Source organism: Chanodichthys erythropterus, chromosome 21 (assembly GCF_024489055.1).
Source record: "Chanodichthys erythropterus isolate Z2021 chromosome 21, ASM2448905v1, whole genome shotgun sequence".
In the NCBI taxonomy this organism is placed as follows: domain Eukaryota; kingdom Metazoa; phylum Chordata; class Actinopteri; order Cypriniformes; family Xenocyprididae; genus Chanodichthys; species Chanodichthys erythropterus.
Genome location: NC_090241.1, coordinates 36,663,272 through 36,680,557, shown reverse-complemented (window position 1 = coordinate 36,680,557; position 17,286 = coordinate 36,663,272). Strand labels below are relative to the sequence as shown.

The 17,286-nt window shown below is 32.8% G+C and overlaps 1 protein-coding gene across 2 annotated transcripts in view; it reads right to left on the bottom strand.

Moving 5' to 3' along the window:
• ppp1r16b (protein phosphatase 1, regulatory subunit 16B) overlaps window positions 1-17,286 on the bottom strand; it is a 56,232-nt gene that overhangs the window by 7,229 nt on the left and 31,717 nt on the right. For both annotated transcript variants that reach the window (XM_067373193.1, XM_067373194.1), the window contains exons 3-6: window positions 7,254-7,324; window positions 2,926-3,071; window positions 1,288-1,391; window positions 798-922 (exon numbers count right to left, since the gene is read on the bottom strand). In XM_067373193.1, coding sequence (XP_067229294.1) covers window positions 798-922; window positions 1,288-1,391; window positions 2,926-3,071; window positions 7,254-7,324 — 446 coding nt within the window. The remainder of the gene's footprint in view (window positions 1-797; window positions 923-1,287; window positions 1,392-2,925; window positions 3,072-7,253; window positions 7,325-17,286) is intronic.

The window sequence follows — 17,286 nt, the reverse complement described above, 5'->3', positions numbered from 1 at the left end:
ACCACAAGTTTATATATATATATATATATATATATATATATATATATATATATATATATATATATATATATATATATACACACACCTTATTATATTAACTGTGTACAATTTTAGCTGTTGACTGGCTTACAAAACTATGGGTTGATTAAAATAGAGAAGCAGCACCATTGTTAAAATTCAAATTCACATGCAGCGCTCACATTTATTTCATTAAGTCATCGCCTTTTGAAGTTATCATCACATTAAGCCGTATCGCGATTCCCGTTTTCCAGACCTTTGAAATTCTCTCAAACCATTTAAGATATTTAAGACTTTTTATGCCAACAGGAGCGGGACGATGTGCCTTCATCTCTGTCTCTACTGAAGTCTTCAGCTCAGCAGGTTTTGATGTTCATTCGAGTTTACTTCATTTGATTCAGCATCATCACAAACACACGAACGCTCAGCCAGACACATGCAGCGTGTGAAAGGATGTTTTATGTGTTGCTGATTCAATGTTCCTGTAAAAGCGTCTGATATCTGTCATTATACTGCTGAATGATGAGCTGAGAGCAGAGCAGTGAATCACTGCATTAACCCTAAACACCTGAGAGCTGGAAGAGTGACGGGAGGAGGAGACAAATATACACAGTGTGTGTGTGTGTGTTGAGAGTGCATTTGCGTTTGTGTGCATGTGTGTGTATGTTTGTGAATGAGTGTGTGTGAGTGAGTGTGTGTCCATGTACATGTGTGTGAGTGTGTGTGAGAGTGCAAGTGCGAGTGAGTGAGTGTGTGTGTGTGTGTGTGTGTGTGTGTACCAGCGTGGCTCCCTGGGAGTCGTGGTGGTTGACGTCGGCTCCATCCTGCAGGAGTTTCTGGATATCTCCCAGCATCCTCCTCTCCACCGCTGCTCTCGTCTCATTGATCATCTCCTGTGTGATGCCTGTCATGTACACAATGATTGGACAATACAGCTGTCAATCAAACAGGAAGTGGGAAGAGCTGATCTGAATAAAGACTGGTGGAGGCTCACAAATCATCAAACACTGGGAAATAATTCACAACCTCAAAATGAATTAATCTAAATCTTTTCTGTAAATTACATTTGCTCAGTTCCTCATAACTCACTGTGAGATTTTAATGATGTTGTTTTGTTGTTCACGTCATAATCAGAATGGAAAAATCCAATCTTTCCAAATCTCATCTCGTCGTGTAATGAGATCTGAACTATAAACACACAGATCTCATCCTGGATTCTGATCCTCAATCAAATCCTCTAAATAAATGTCTGATGACATCACGCCTCACCTCGGTTGGCCATGGCGGTCTCGATGATGTCGAGCGTGGGGTCGTCCTCACAGAGGTCATAGGGCATGTTACCGTCGGAGTTCACTGCTAAGAGGTCAGCGCCGCTGCGGAGAGAAAGACTAACTGTGTGACACAAACCCTGAGAGAAAACATACACACTATACACAAAATTAATACTTTTATTCAGAAAGAATCCTGAAAAATAAAATGTATGGCAGTTTCCAAAAATATGAACTGTTTTCAACATTGATAATAATCATAAATGTTTCTTGAGCAGCAAATCATCATATCAGAATGATTTCTGAAGGATCATGTGACACTGAAGACTGGAGTAATGATGCTGAAAATTCAGCTTTGATCACTGGAATAAATTACACTTTACTATATATTCATATAGAAAACAGCTGTTTTAAATTGTAATAATATTTCAAAATTTTTACTGTATTTTTAATCAAATAAATTAAGCTTTATCAAAGGAATAAATTATATTTTACTATATATCCACATAGAAAACAGCTGTTTTAAATTGTAATAATATTTCAAAATTTTTACTGTATTTTTAATTAAATAAATTCAGCTTTATCAAAGGAATAAATTATATTTTACTATATATTCACATAGAAAACAGCTGTTTTAAATTGTAATAATATTTCAAAAATTTTACTGTATTTTTAATTAAATAAATTCAGCTTTATCACAGGAATAAATTACACTTTACTATATATTCACATAGAAAACAGCTGTTTTAAATTGAATATTTCAAAATTTATCCTGTATTTTTAATTAAATAAATTCAACTTTATCACAAGAATAAATTATATTTTACTATATATTCACATAGAAAACAGCTGTTTTAAATTGTAATAATATTTTGTGATTTTTACTGTATTTTTAATCAAATAAATTCAGCTTTATCACAAGAATAAATTATATTTTACTATATATTCACATAGAAAACAGCTGTTTTAAATTGTAATAATATTAGGGCTGCACGATTAATCGCATGCTATTCTCACGCGCATTTCGTCAGTAAAGCCGGTTCCCTGATTACCGCTAAATCACCATCACCTGCTTTCAAATGAAGCGGTATTTAATAGACAGAGCCGTAGATCACTGAAAAGCCACGCAATATCGCGTTCATATCGCAGATGAATCGCCTGCGATAATGAACGCGATATTGCGTGGCTTGTCCGTGAACTACGGCTCCGTCTATTAAAAGGCGCTCAGTTTAAAAACAGGTGATGGCGATTTAGCGGTAATCAGGGAACCGGCTTTACTGACGAAATGCGCGTGAGAATAGCATGCGATTAATCGTGCAGCCCTAAATAATATTTAGTGATTTTTACTGTATTTTTAATTAAATAAATTAAGCTTTATCACAAGAATAAATTATATTTTACTATATATTCACACAGAAAACAGCTGTTTTACATTGTAAAATTTTTTCACAATTTTACTGTTTTTACTGCATTTTTATGTATGTTTGTGAAGGACATACATTATATATATATATATATATATATATATATATATATATGAGAGAGAGAGAGAGAGAGAGAGAGAGATTTCACTCACTTCTGGGGTTTAATTAGTTCCTAAACTACAGCTCAACACACACACACACACACACACACTCACTGCTGGATGAGGATCTTGACGAGGCCTGTGTGTCCGCAGGTTGCTGCAGCATGAAGCGGCGTCCAGAGCTCATTGTCCTGAGCGTTGACCGTCGCTCCGTGAGCCAACAGGATACGCACCATATCCTCATAGTTATCAATGCAACACTGAGACAGACGAGACAAGAGAACTTGATCAAACACGCATTGATTGACCATCACGAGGTGCACACGGTCATGATGCTTCTCCTTCACAGTACAATACAGTGAAACATTTAAATATATAAATAAATGTTAATTTTGTAAAGAAATTCATAATGAAAAAAGAAACTCCTAAAAAAAACAGCATATATTCTGGTTAGGAGTGTTTTGAAGCATGACAGCTGGTTTGAGCTGGTTTATGCTGGTCCTGAGCTGGAGCTAGCTGCTTTTGACCAGCTCAATCCAGCGGTCATGCTTCAAAACACTCCTAACCAGAATATATGCTGCTTTTTCAACAGTGTCAAAAACAAAAGCAGCAAAACAATGTGATTTTCCAGCTCCAGTTCAAACGTCTGTGTGTGTGTGAGTGGATGTGTGTGTGTTTGTGTGAGAGCTTGTGTGCGAGTGAGTGTGTGTGCATGCATGTTTGTAAATGTGTGTGTTTGTGATAGTGTGTGTGTGTGTGTGTGTTGGGTGGGGATGGAATTTTCCTGTAGGTTTCAGGATGTAATGTTCTGTTATCAACACACACCAGCAGAATCGGTTCAGTGAGTTTGTTTTGTTTTAGCTGCCTAGAAATTAATGATGATGATCTTTCTGAAAACTAGACGTATATTTTTGAGTGATATTGTAAAGATCATCATGAGGTTATGGAGTTCAAATATTGTTTAAATGAAGCTGCAAAACCTTATAGCACAGTAAAGATCAAAGTTAAGATCGAAGAAGGAGAAGAATCTGAAAGGGAGTGTGGAGAATCTGATTCATTTTGTGATACACTCACTGCAAACTCTTTTTTGTTTTTTCCTTATGGGTAAAAAGTTGGAAATACCTTTGCAGTGATATACTGTAAACGAACATCCCAACACTGCAAACACTAACCAGAGCAACTTTTAGATGAATATGTAAATATATCAGGGGTTTGTCACTAGAAATAGTGATGCTTGACTCAACTTCCTCAGATGGAGTGTGAGACACATTCTGCATTTACAAACACAACAAACACACATTCAAAACCAGACCAGCATTACACATAAACCGCTGTGACCAGCGTCACTTCAAAGCCCAAAAATGACGCAGCGAACAAAGGAGAGATGATCACAGGAGCTCAGACCGAGCGCTGGTGTGTGTTTGCTTTCAAGCTTTTATTGCAATAAGCATCAGAAAATACCTTCAGATCAAACCGTTACGCAACACAATCAGATAGAGAGGATTTGTTTACTAGCAGTGAGCCAGTGAAGATACAACGCTCTGAAGCAAACACACACCACCGTCTGTTTGCCTGCCGTTTAATCCGGTTGATCCACCCTGGAAGAAGAGTGTGAGGGATTCTGGGAGAGAAATGCACTGAAAGAGGGGAAACTGAGGGTGCAGACGAGCACAAAGAGAGTCTTTCATCACTGCTGAACACCCACAGACAGCTGGACTCACTGCAGCACTGGAAACAGTCACATACAATCAACATATTTACATGCACAGGCTGCACAGTTAATCTAATGAATAATGAGTACGATTACAGCTGCTGGAACTAATTAATCATGAGACGTGGACTGCATTTGTGCTGCAGCACAGCAACTGGATTCTGCATGCTGTGGAAGATTGTTTACGCCATTGAATTAAACATAAAAACGGTTATCGTTGTTTTTTTATCTCACAATTCAGACTTCAAAAAAGTCAGAATTGCAAGTTTATGTCTCGCAATAACAAGTGTGAGTTATAAAGTCAGATATAAACTTGCAATTCAAAGAGAAAAAGTCAGAATTGAAAGTTAAACTTGGAATTTAAAAAGTCAAAACTGAGTTTATAATTCGCAATTTTGACAAACTGATTTTATTTCTCGCAATTGCTAGATATAAAATTGTGAAAAATAGAGAATTGCAAGAAAAACAGTAAAAGATTTCAAGTTTACAATTTGCAATTCTGACTTTTTTCTTGTAATTCTGACTTTTTATCACAATTGCTGGGTATAAACCGACAATTGTGAGTTTTAAAGTCCAAACTGTGAGAAATAAAGACAAGATTTGCAAGAAAATTTGCCAGAATTGCAAGTTTATATCTTGCAATATAAAACTTGCAATTGTGATTTAAAAAATCAGAGTTTATAATTCACAATTCTGACTTTTTTCCTTGTAATTCTGACTTTCTCGCTACTGCTAGATATAAAGTGATAATTTTTAGTTATAAAATTCAAATTGTGAGAAAAAAGTCAGAATTGCGAGTTTATAATTTGTAATTCTGACTTTTCCCCTTGCAATTATGATTTTTTATTACAATTTTGAGTTATAAAGTCCAACTCCAAACTGTGAGATATAAACTCGCAATTCAAAGAAAAAAGTCGTAATTGCGAATTAAACTCAGAATTGCAAAAATAAAGTCAGAATTGTGAGTTTCTAACTCGTAACATAAAACTTGCAATTGAAATTAAAAAGGACAAAAGTGTGAGTTTATAATTTACAATTCTTGCTTTTTTCCCCACAATTGCTTGATATAAACTGACAATTGTGAGTTATAAAGTCTGTAATGAGCAATAAAGATGGAATTGCTAGAAAAGTAGCAAGAATTGCAAATACGAGAAAAAAGTCAGAAATGTTTTCCTTGCAATTCTGATTTTTTTATTACAATTGCGAGTTATAAAATCCAAACTGTGAGATATAAACAAAGTCAGAATTGCAAGTTAAACTTGGAATTTCAAAAATAAAGTCAGAATTGCGAGTTTATATCTTGCAATATAAAACTTGCAATTGTGATTAAAAAAGTCAGAACTGTGAGTTTATAATTCACAATTCTGACTTTTTTCCTTGTAATTCTGACTTTCTCACCATTGCTAGATATAAAGTGATAATTTAGAGTTATTAAGTCCAAATTGTGAGAAATAAAGAATTGCCAGAAAAAAGTCAGAATTGCTTTTTCCCTTGAAATTTTGATTTTTATTACAATTGTGAGTTATAAAGTCCAAACTGTGAGATATAATCTCACAATTCAAAGAAAAAAGTCAGAATTGCGAATTAAACTCGGAATTGCAAAAATAAAGTCAGAATTGTGAGTTTCTAACTCGTAATATAAAACTTGCAATTGCGATTAAAAAGGTCAAAATTGTGTATAATTTGCAATTCTGATTTTTTTCTCTCACAATTACTTGATATAAACTGACAAATGTGAGTTATAAAGTCGGAAATGTGAAAAATAAAGACAAGAAAAATAGTCCAGATTGCGAGTTCATATCTCGTAATATAAAACTTGCAATTGCGAGAAAGAAGTCACAATTGTGAGTTTATAATTTGTAATTCTGACTTTTCATCACAATTGCAAATGATGAAGTCCAAACTGTGAGATATAAACTTGCAATTCAAAGAAAAAAAAAGTTTTACGAATGAAAAGATTTACAAATTAAAATCGGAATTGCAAAAATAAAGTCAGAATTTCGAGTTTCTAACTCGTAATATAAAACTTGCAATTGCAAGTAAAAAAGTCAAAATTGTGAGTTTATAATTTGTAATTCTGACTTTTTTTCTCACAATTGCCTTATATAAAGTGACAATTGTGAATTATAAAGTCTGAATTGTGAGTAATAAAGACAGAATTGCAAGAAAAATAGCTAGAATTGCAATTACGAGAAAAAAGTCAGATTTTTTTTCCTTGCAATTCTGATTTTTTATTACAATTGTGAGTTATAAAGTCCAAATTGTGAGATATAAACAAAGTCATAATTGCAAGTTAAACTTGGAATTGCAAAAATAAAGTCAGAAATGCGAGTTTATATCTCGCAATATAAAACTTGCAACTGTGATTAAAAAAAGTCAGAATTGCAAGTGTATAATTTACAATTTTTACTTTTTTTTCTCGCAATTGCTAGATATAAACGGACAATTGCGAGTTATAAAGGCTGAACTCGAAATTCAAAAGGAAATTATAGCATAAAAAGTCATAATTAACTTTATTTTGTATTCCATTGCAGAAACAAACTTCAGCAGTACATTACGAGATCTGAAAATAAATATCCATCTCTTCATTCTGAAGTAGAGTAAAAAGGTTTATTCAGTGATAATGAACATCATCACTCACGTCTAATCATGTGTGTGTGTGTGTGTGTGTGTGTGTGTGTGTGTGTGTGTGTGTGTGTGTGTGTGTGTGTGTGTGAGAGTGTGTGTTCACCTGGTGTAGGGCCGTCAGACCGTCTTCATTGCACAGATCAGGACTCACATTGTTCTTCAGTAGATATCGCACTGTGAGGAGACACACACACACACACACACACACACACACACACAGACATAAAGACATTAATATTAATATTCACATCAATCACACACAACCGTCTGTGTCTTAAACCTCATGGAAATAAATTTGAGTTATTTTAGTGCATTTTTTACATTTTATTTTTTCACTTAATTTTTATAATATTAGAAATATTTTTTTTGTTTTCACTTTAATTTTACATAAAGTTTGTCTTTTGTCTCTTTTATTTTATTTCAAGCAATGATTTATTTTATGATTTTAGTTTTAGATAATGATAATAACTGCACTAATCACACTGCTGAGAGCATCATGCCTCATAATGATGAGTGTGTGTGTGTGTGTGTGTGTGTGTGTGTGTGTGTGTGTGTGTGTGTGTGTGTGTGTGTGTGTGTGTGTGTGTGTGTGTGTGAAGTGCACTCTGGTCTTTTCTCCCAGTTCTAGCGTTCGGCTCCTTTAATCTGCGTCTCAAACACACACTACTTGCTATTAATGGACGGCTATATTTGACACGAACAGACAAGAGAAGCTGATTTAACAGGAAACAAGGACAGAGAGAGACGGAGAGGGTTCAGGGTTCATGCGTTCCATTTCTCACAAGCTATATAATAAAATTATTTAGACTCTAAATGATGGATTGAACCATGTTGAATGCAGATAAACACAATTTCACATTCGGTTTTCCGTGCCGTGTTTACAGTCTAATTCATAACACACACACACACACACACACACTCGTGTTCCTTCTCTGCCCACAGAAGACGAGGAGAAAGACTTCCTTGGTGTGGCGGCTGCATTCCGGCGCAGGGAGGAGGCCGCAGACGCTTCCAGAAAGATAAAACCAGCTTCAATAAACAGAGAGACAGGAAGTGCAGAACCACACCCGCCGCCCTCGTCTTATCAGCTCACGGAGATGCTGCAGCGGATGATGATGATGATGAGGGTCAGCGCTCAGAACGGGCAGATTCCAGGACGCCTGAGTGTGGGTTTGTGTCAGGACCTCTAGTGGGCTTTAATGGAGCACAAGAAATGACTTGCACATTCATGCACAAATCACACATGCAACTACTGCTCTGGCAATTCTGTTACAGATTTTTATTTTTTATATTTATAATTTTAAGTTTTCATTTTAAATTTAAAGTTTTTGTCTAAAAAAAAAAAAAAAAAAAAAAAAATATATATATATATATATATATATATATATATATATATATATATATATATATATATATATATATATATATATATATATATATATATATATATATATATATATATATATATATATATATATATATATATATATATATAAAATATATTTTATTTTATTTCAGTCAAAGTTCATTTAATTTCAAGTAACAGCATTTTTTCCTGGTTTTAGTCAACAACACTAACTCTAATGCAGACTCCGTATGTGAATATGAGCCCAGATGGATCAGCAGAGAGAGATAATTACAGTAATCTCCGCAGGACGAGCACAAACACTGAGTTTATTTGCTCGTTGTCGTGTAGAGAGTCAATAAGCTGTTGAAATCATTTTCTGTCTTTACTAAACACATCCCTGATCAGCGGCATTTAATCAGCACAACAGACAGATGAATGACGTCTCTCCAACAACCTACACTTTCAGCGTTTAATGGCACTTATTTCATTTAAATGAAGTGGATATAAAAAGTCTACACACCCGTTAAATTAAACAAAGAACTTTTGCATGTTTAATGTAAAAATTACAACCTATGCAAAGCCACAAAATAATAAATGTGCATTTTTAAATATATATTTTTTATTTTTATACTTTTTTTTTATTTAGTTAAAGTTTTAGTAATTTTGTTGTGTTTTTGTCATTTTTATTTGTTATCTTCTGTAAATACATTTTTTATATATTTTATTTTCAGTTTTTATTTTATTGCATTTTTAAATATTTTTTTTTTAATTTGTATTTTTGTACTTTGTTTTTATTTAGTTTTAGTAATTTTGTTGTGTTTTTGTCATTTTTATTATTTATCTTCTCTTTTTTTAAATATATCCATATAGTTTTTATTAAGTTTTACTTTAATTTTTTAAATGACTAAGTCAAAATGAGAAATGTTAGCTGAAATAAAAATACGTTTTTTATATATTTTATTTTATTTCAGTTTGCACGTTTAAAGAAAAAATACAACCTATGCAAAGCCACAAAATAATAAATGAAACAAAATAATAAATGTGCATTTTTAAATAATTTTGTTGAATTTTTGCACTTTCTATTTTTCTTATTTTAAATTTAAAGTTTTAGTAATTGTGTTGTGTTTTTGTCATTTTTATTTATTTTATTTAGTTTTTTTTTTTTTTAAATATATCCATATAGTTTTTATTATTTTTTGTCAGTTTTAGTTTATTAAACTAAGTGAAAATTTATTTTATTTCAGTTTGCATGTTTGCACATTTAATGTAAAAAAATTTTTTTACTTAAAATTCAAAAAATAAAACTGCAGACTAATAATTAAATAAGCCGTAAAAATGTAAATAAATAATTTCAAAATAAAACACTTATTTTATCACTTAAATTACTTAAATATTAAAGTAAATCTTCGGGCATCGGCTGACAGAAATACCAAATGGGTTTATTTCATATTCAGTGACGTTTGAAAAGTATATTTTGTATTTCTGAATGTTGTGATAAAGCACTTTTATTGTATTTTCATTTATTACTTTGATTTTAATTTATTATTAACGGTTTACTTCAATAACTTCAGTAGCTACAGGCCAAATTAATATTTAATGTGTTAAATAGAATATTCATTCTCGGACATTAATATGCAGGCAATGATAACGAGCAGAGTAAGAATAATCTGATGATCAGTCAGTAACTGAGCTTCATTAGGCAGATGATAATGACATGATGATAATGATGGTGGCAGTATATTCAGATTAAGGCTCATCACACCAGCGTCTGATATGAATTAATGGATCAATAACGATCAGTGAGGGGATCTGACAGCTTCAGAGCAGCCGGGTCTAAATCGGCACGGTTAATTAGCCATATTTTGTCGTTTAATAAAGCTGTGAGTCACTCGCAGCGGATAGTGAGATGAAAAGCCTGAATCAGAAGCGGATTTACTCATATCTGATCTTTCTGCTCACGTCAGAACCATGTAAACCACGATGTGTGGTACGAGATAATAAGAAACACACACACACACACAGCAATAAGTGTCAGAAATTCATTCAAATTCAAAAAGGTTTTGGTGGTTCTGAAATGCCTTAGATTAATCCCCTCCAGAAGCGTCTCACACAAACACCAGCATCCGAACGCGGATTTTTATGACTGATATTTTCTTGCAAAAGAAAATCACCACATATGTTGGACGTGATCCTCATGTTATGAAGAGGAGCGATTTTTCTACTGAATTGAAAGAAGGAAGTGATGATTTTGAACATTTTCTTTTTATATATATATATATATATATATATATATATATATATCCATAGTTTTTATTCATTTTTGTCAGTTTTATTTATTTAAATGAAGTCAAAATGAGAAATGTTGGCTGAAATACAAATATGTTTTTTATTTTAGTTCAGTTTGCACGTTTAATGTAAAGAATACAACCAACCAATTAATTAATTTTTTTTATTTATTTTTGTACTTTGTTTTTATTTTAAATTTATTTAAAGTTTTAGTAATTTTGTTGTGTTTTTGTCATTTTTATTTATCTTCTCTCTCTCTCTCTTTTTTAAAAAATATCCATATAGTTTTTATTCATTTTGGTCAGTTTTAGTTATTTAAACTAAGTCAAAATTAGAAATGTTTGTTTATTTCAGTTTTTATTTTATTGCATTTTTAAATAATTTTGTTTAATTTAAAAAAAACATTTATTTTGTACTTTGTTTTTATTTTAAATTTATTTAAAGTTTTAGTAATTTTCTTGTGTTTTTGTCATTTTTATTTATCTTCTCTTTTTTAAAAAAATATCCATATATTTTTTATTCATTTTGGTCAGTTTTAGTTATTTAAACTAAGTCCAAATTAGAAATGTGGGCTGCAATAAAAAATAAAAAAAAATATATTTTATTTTATGTCAGTTTTTATTTTATTGCATTTTAAAATAATTTTCTTGTGTTTTTGTCATTTTTGTTTATCTTCTCTCTCTCTCTCTCTCTCTCTCTCTCTCTGTCTTTTAAAAATATATCCATATATGTTTATATATCCATGAATGTTTGTCAGTTTTAGTTATTTAAACTAAGTGAAAATGAGAAATGTTAGCTGAAATAAAAAAGTATTTTATATTTTATTTTATTTCAGTTTGCACATTTAATGTAAAAAATACAACCTAAGCAAAGCCACTGAAAAAAATAATTGAAAAAAAAAAAAAAATAATAAATGTGCATTTTTTAATTATTTTTTATTTTTATTTTATATTTGTACTTAAATAAAATGCAAAAAATAAAACTGCAAAGGCTAATAATTAAATAAGCCATTAAATAATTTCAAAATAAAAGCAGCCAAAATAAAACACTTCCTAAAATAAGTTCTAAATTCTATATATTTGCAATTTTCCAATTCTAAATTCGCATCTTAGCGACTGTTAACAGCGTTTGGTTTGTTTTCACAAGAGTCTAAATAACTTTCTATAATGACCCTCTTCTAACTACTTGTACAAACTACACACTCCAGTCATCTTTCCAAACAGCATCAAATGCCTCTGAAACTGTAAATAAATGGATTAAAGGAATAAACATTCTCTTTCTAAGAGCTTCCCTCCATCACACGCATCTGCAGCGAGCCGTGTGCTTCTGGAGCTTCATTTTAAATTCATGAAGCGTGTTAAAAGCTGTAAAATGTGCCGGTTTACTCCTCTCTATGGGCATGTTGAGATCTTCAAACGGTAAAAGCGTCTCAGAGCAGACGAGAGACTGAGAGACGTTCAGTCCTCTCACATCACAGAGAACGACAGCGGCTGCGCTGGAGCACTAGAACATGAAGATCTAGTGCACTACAGAGTGACCATCATCCTCCAGAGGGAATCACTGATCAAACCAACCCATCAGATCACTGCCATATTTACAACAGCTGCCATTATCAAATATTTATTAAATAATAAGCGTTAATGAAAGACTTAAATAACATGATGCATGTGAGAAAAATGAAGAAACGTGGAGTAACACAGAGCGAGAAACAGGTCAAAGATCTGAGCTCAAGTACATCAGGTTCAAACGCAGCTCATCCAATCATATATAATGCAGATAGTTCAGAATTAATCTGCATTATCATATTAGTTTGATTTTTTTAACTCAACTTGCAATAAACCGAGAGAGTTATTCATTTGAGAATGATCTTATCTTTAATTTTACTGTCCAAAAGCAAAAAATAATCAAATTAAATGCAATATTCATCAAAAACAAGGCACTTCTGCATATTATATATTATTATAGACTGATATAAACCTTTTTTAATCATATATAATGTTATAGACCAATACAAATTAAAATATATGTGTATATATATCTGTAAACTATCATATTTATCATATATAATGCATAATATTATAGAACAATATGAACCAAAGTGATATTCTAGTAATGTGATACAGATGATCACATGGGAACGTTATCATGTGATCTCTGGTGGAGCCTAAACGAGCAATTACTGAAGAATCCCAAACATTTAATCACACTCCCAAAATCCACATCCCTGATCACACACACACATACGAACATACAAACATGCACACACACATGCGTGTACACATGCTCACACACACACACACACACACAGAGGAGGCTGGCATTAGGATGTATGAGTGTATATAGTGTTGCTGAATAGGCAGTGAGTGGTTTTTGCTTACTAAACTACAAGCTCATCTAACGTACACACACACATACACACTCTCTTTTTCTCTCTCTCACACACACACACACACAGAGAGAGAGATCTGCTGCAATTAATAGGCTGAAGGAATAGCGATATAAACATAAAAACAAAGTAAAATGCCTTTTGAAATCTTGTCAGGTCTTATTACCTGCTGCAATGTACAAACACACACACACACACACACACACACACACACACACACACACACTGCATCCTCAGCTTAACAGGAATTCAATGCATATGATTTTCACCTGCTGGACAATAAAACAGCTGAAAAATCCTACAGATGCACAATAAAGAAGGAACCCAAGCCACATCTACAGACAGAAGATCACAGAAACAGAAGAACTCTCGAACACCAGACAGGGTTGGGTGTTGTTTAAATTTTAACATCGATTCCTACTTTTGATTCCAATAAGGTAAAAATATCATTCACATTTATTCTAAGTCTTATTGCAAAACATCCATTGTAGCTGAATACCATGAGCAAAAATAAACAGGCTAAAGAACATTTACACAAAACAAAAAAAAATACAAATGAACAAAGAAACGATTGTTTAAAGATTTTCAGGTACAGAAATTGTAATCATGTAAAATAACACTGCACTTTATAAATAAAATACACATACAAATATGGTTACAAAAGTTAGTCAAGAACAGCGAGTGAACTTTTGTTGTTTGATTAACATTATTATTATTATTATTATATACATTATTATACAGACGGCAGCAGGAATATTAGGCTGCTGTCACTTTAAGAGCTGCACGGATCCAATATACTGATACACATGCGTTTTCTTTCTCAAATGTTTATCATTCACTTAAAACAAGGATATTTTTGTGTATATTTGTGCATTTTAGTGAAAAAAGACGTGGAAGAGCACTGTACAGAATGAGAGGCGGCTTTCTGTGTGCTTGTTTTGGATGTGTGTGCAGCACCAGAAAAAGGAATCAAAATTCTAATTTCATAACAAGCATCCGATTCCTGACCTTAAGTATCCAATTCCAGAATTTATTTTTGATTCCCAATCCTACCAGGAAAAAAAAACACCCTAGCAACCCACTGAAAACAATTCAGAACAGCCTACGACTAGGGATGCACAATATATCGGCCACCATATGGGTATCTGCCGATATATGATACATTTTAATATTATCGTTATCAGCCCGATAAGAAAATTTGGCCAATATATTAACTCTCTGGAGTCTGTTAACACGCCGGCGCATTTTGCAGGATTTTTTTCACATTGCAGCAAAACAGACCTAAAATACTCCGTCATTTCTTGTCATAGAGACACAAGTAATATATCAATTGAAACTATAGAATATCTTCTTTTATTTGTGTACACTCAGAGTAAAAACACAATGTTGTGCTTTTTGTAAAATAAAGAAAACTAACATGAAGTGTGATCTCTCGTCTCCCTCTGAACGAAGTCCAATCTGATAGTTCTCAGAAAATGAACTGTAACTTAGTGAATACTAATGACATAAAAAAATCACACTTATGTCTAAAGAAACGTTGAAATGTCAGGTTTTAAATCGTGTAAGTCAAATCAAAAACATTCTGTGTTTATGTAATCTGTATGAAAAGAGAGCCATGTCAGAAGTCCGTGATTCAGCTCATTATCCGCTAATGCGGCCACGCCCACGGAGCCAGACGCAAATTCAGAGGCAATACTTGTATGCATTGTCTCAATCGTGTATTTATTGTCCTGAAAAGTGTTTATCTGGATGTTAAAGCCATGGTTAGTGACCTCTAGAAGACATGCCGTTAGTCCCTGGTTCCTTTTCTTCTTTATATGAATTTGTGGCCTAAAGGTGTACAGAGAGCGCCCTCCGGCTGCAAGTATGAATTGAAAACACAGTATCCAGCACTCATAGTGATGAGAATAAATATCACTCCTCTGTATAGAAAATTGATATAAACATATAAGAATCCATCAATATTTCTCCAAATGTACATACTTTTAAGCTAAAAGCTTAAAAATGCCATAGAGGTAACATAATTGTTCAGACACTTTGCATCACAGAAATACATTATATTTTAAAGAATATAATAGAATACCATTATTTTAAATTGAGCTGAGACATGATTACAGAGGGTTTTTTCACAACCTACCTGACTGAAAGGCCTCATTAATATGCAAGTAATTTCAGGTCATTGTTATGCGATTCTTTTGTCTTCTCAGGTGTAAATGACCCATTATTCATGATGATTCACGCCCCCACGTATACCGTGTTTCTTGACAAAAACTACATCAATATATTGTTTTATATGAAGGAGTAGGCCGCATAATTTTTTACATCATTCTGAAGCAAAAACTCTAGTCTACAACTTCCAATACCCGGAAGTCTTGTCAACACAGATTTAATATACTTTTTTTGGCCTTATTTCAGTGACTTAAGTTTTTAGTTTTTTTCAATAACCACGCATAAACATTATTCCTTCAAAAACACAAACATGTATATACATGTTCCTCACATATTATGGTAGCCTAGTTTGTGTTGAATACAGTGTAATGACACTTGTGTCATTAATATGTTTATGAACAACTGAAAAAAGCACAAATGTCAGTGCATGTCAAAACTTCTCCAGCCCCAAATCAGCCTCCAGAGGGTTAAAGCCGATAAATAAGTGACTATTTCCTTCAGCTGAGATGCTTCAGATGCAAAACTGTTCACCATGATGTTATGAATTGTTTGAAATATGATCGGAGTCACTTCAGAAAGGAAAATACAGTTAAGTGTGCAGCACAAGTCTGTCATATAGGATACATAACATTATAATGAGAACATTATAGGGACATGACTTTTAATGGTGAGACTTCTGTTTTTGTTATCAGGCTCTCAAAAATAATATAAAAATTTGAATTTAGATTTATCTGCCAATATATCAGTTATTGGCTTTCAAATGCGGAGTTTGGTTCTAAGATGCGATAAATGGCAAAAAAAAAAATTGAGTTTCCGTCAAAATCTGTATTGTATCTGGTCGCTATTGAAAAGTCATTTATTGATTTTGCGCAAAATGCGATATCCATCATGTTATTCTGTCATGTTTTCTCCCTTTCTTTCCAAAACGCGACAAACGCCAGTCTCCCTTCTCTGCAGAACGCGATATATCTGCTCAACCAATCACAGCGCACCATTCCACGCTCTGTAAACAGTAATGGCGGTGCTCTGAATACAGTCGGCTTCCTAATTTTCCTTATCTGTTTTGTACTTTGTGATCAACAAAAACAGAAAAATGAATAATTTTGATGGCATTGATGAACCTGTGGTGATTTCTGCGGTGGGGAAGAAACGCAAGTCATCGAAATATAATCATTTACGTGAGGAGATTAAGAAGACGAGGCACTCGGTCAAGCTGTTGCTTGTTTCATGACAGCATCAAACTTCTGTCGTGGTCCACAAAACTGAATCTTGAACAGTTTTTAAAAGCCGTTTTTAATACCAATGTACTTGGTAAATGTGTTTATTTAACCGTGCGGTGGCTTTAATCAGTAATGACAAATAATTCATTTATAGCATTAACAAGATGACCCGTTGAATTCGATTTTGGGAGCGACGACTGAATGTATTTTTAATCAAATGCCTGTATATAAGATTAGCGTTGACAAAATTCAGACTCTGTCATATATGTGAATCAACTTACTTTGTTGTGTATTTTCAATATGAAAAATAACTTATATTAATGGATTAATTGCATTTTGAAAAAAAAATGTTTCATGGATTTATTGCATTTTGGGGGGAAATAATTCGTTTTTATAATAAACCTTTTAAAATCAAAATGTAGATTTTAATTTTTAATGTTTTTATATCTAAAAGATGCTATGTGAAAGTTTGAAACAGAAAATTGCCACTTTCTTGGTAAAGAAAACACCTTTTTACTCAAATTAATCAAAATGGAATTATAGCGTTTTGGAACAAAACTCTTCAAATAAAAAGAATTATCGGTTATTGGTATCGGCCAATATTTTCATATCGGTGCATCCCTAAGATGGCGATGAGTTTTACTCACATTAAACATGCATAAATGTAGCTAATTATTCATGAGCTGAATTTTCAGCAGGTATGTTAAACATAAGCTTCTCTGCACAG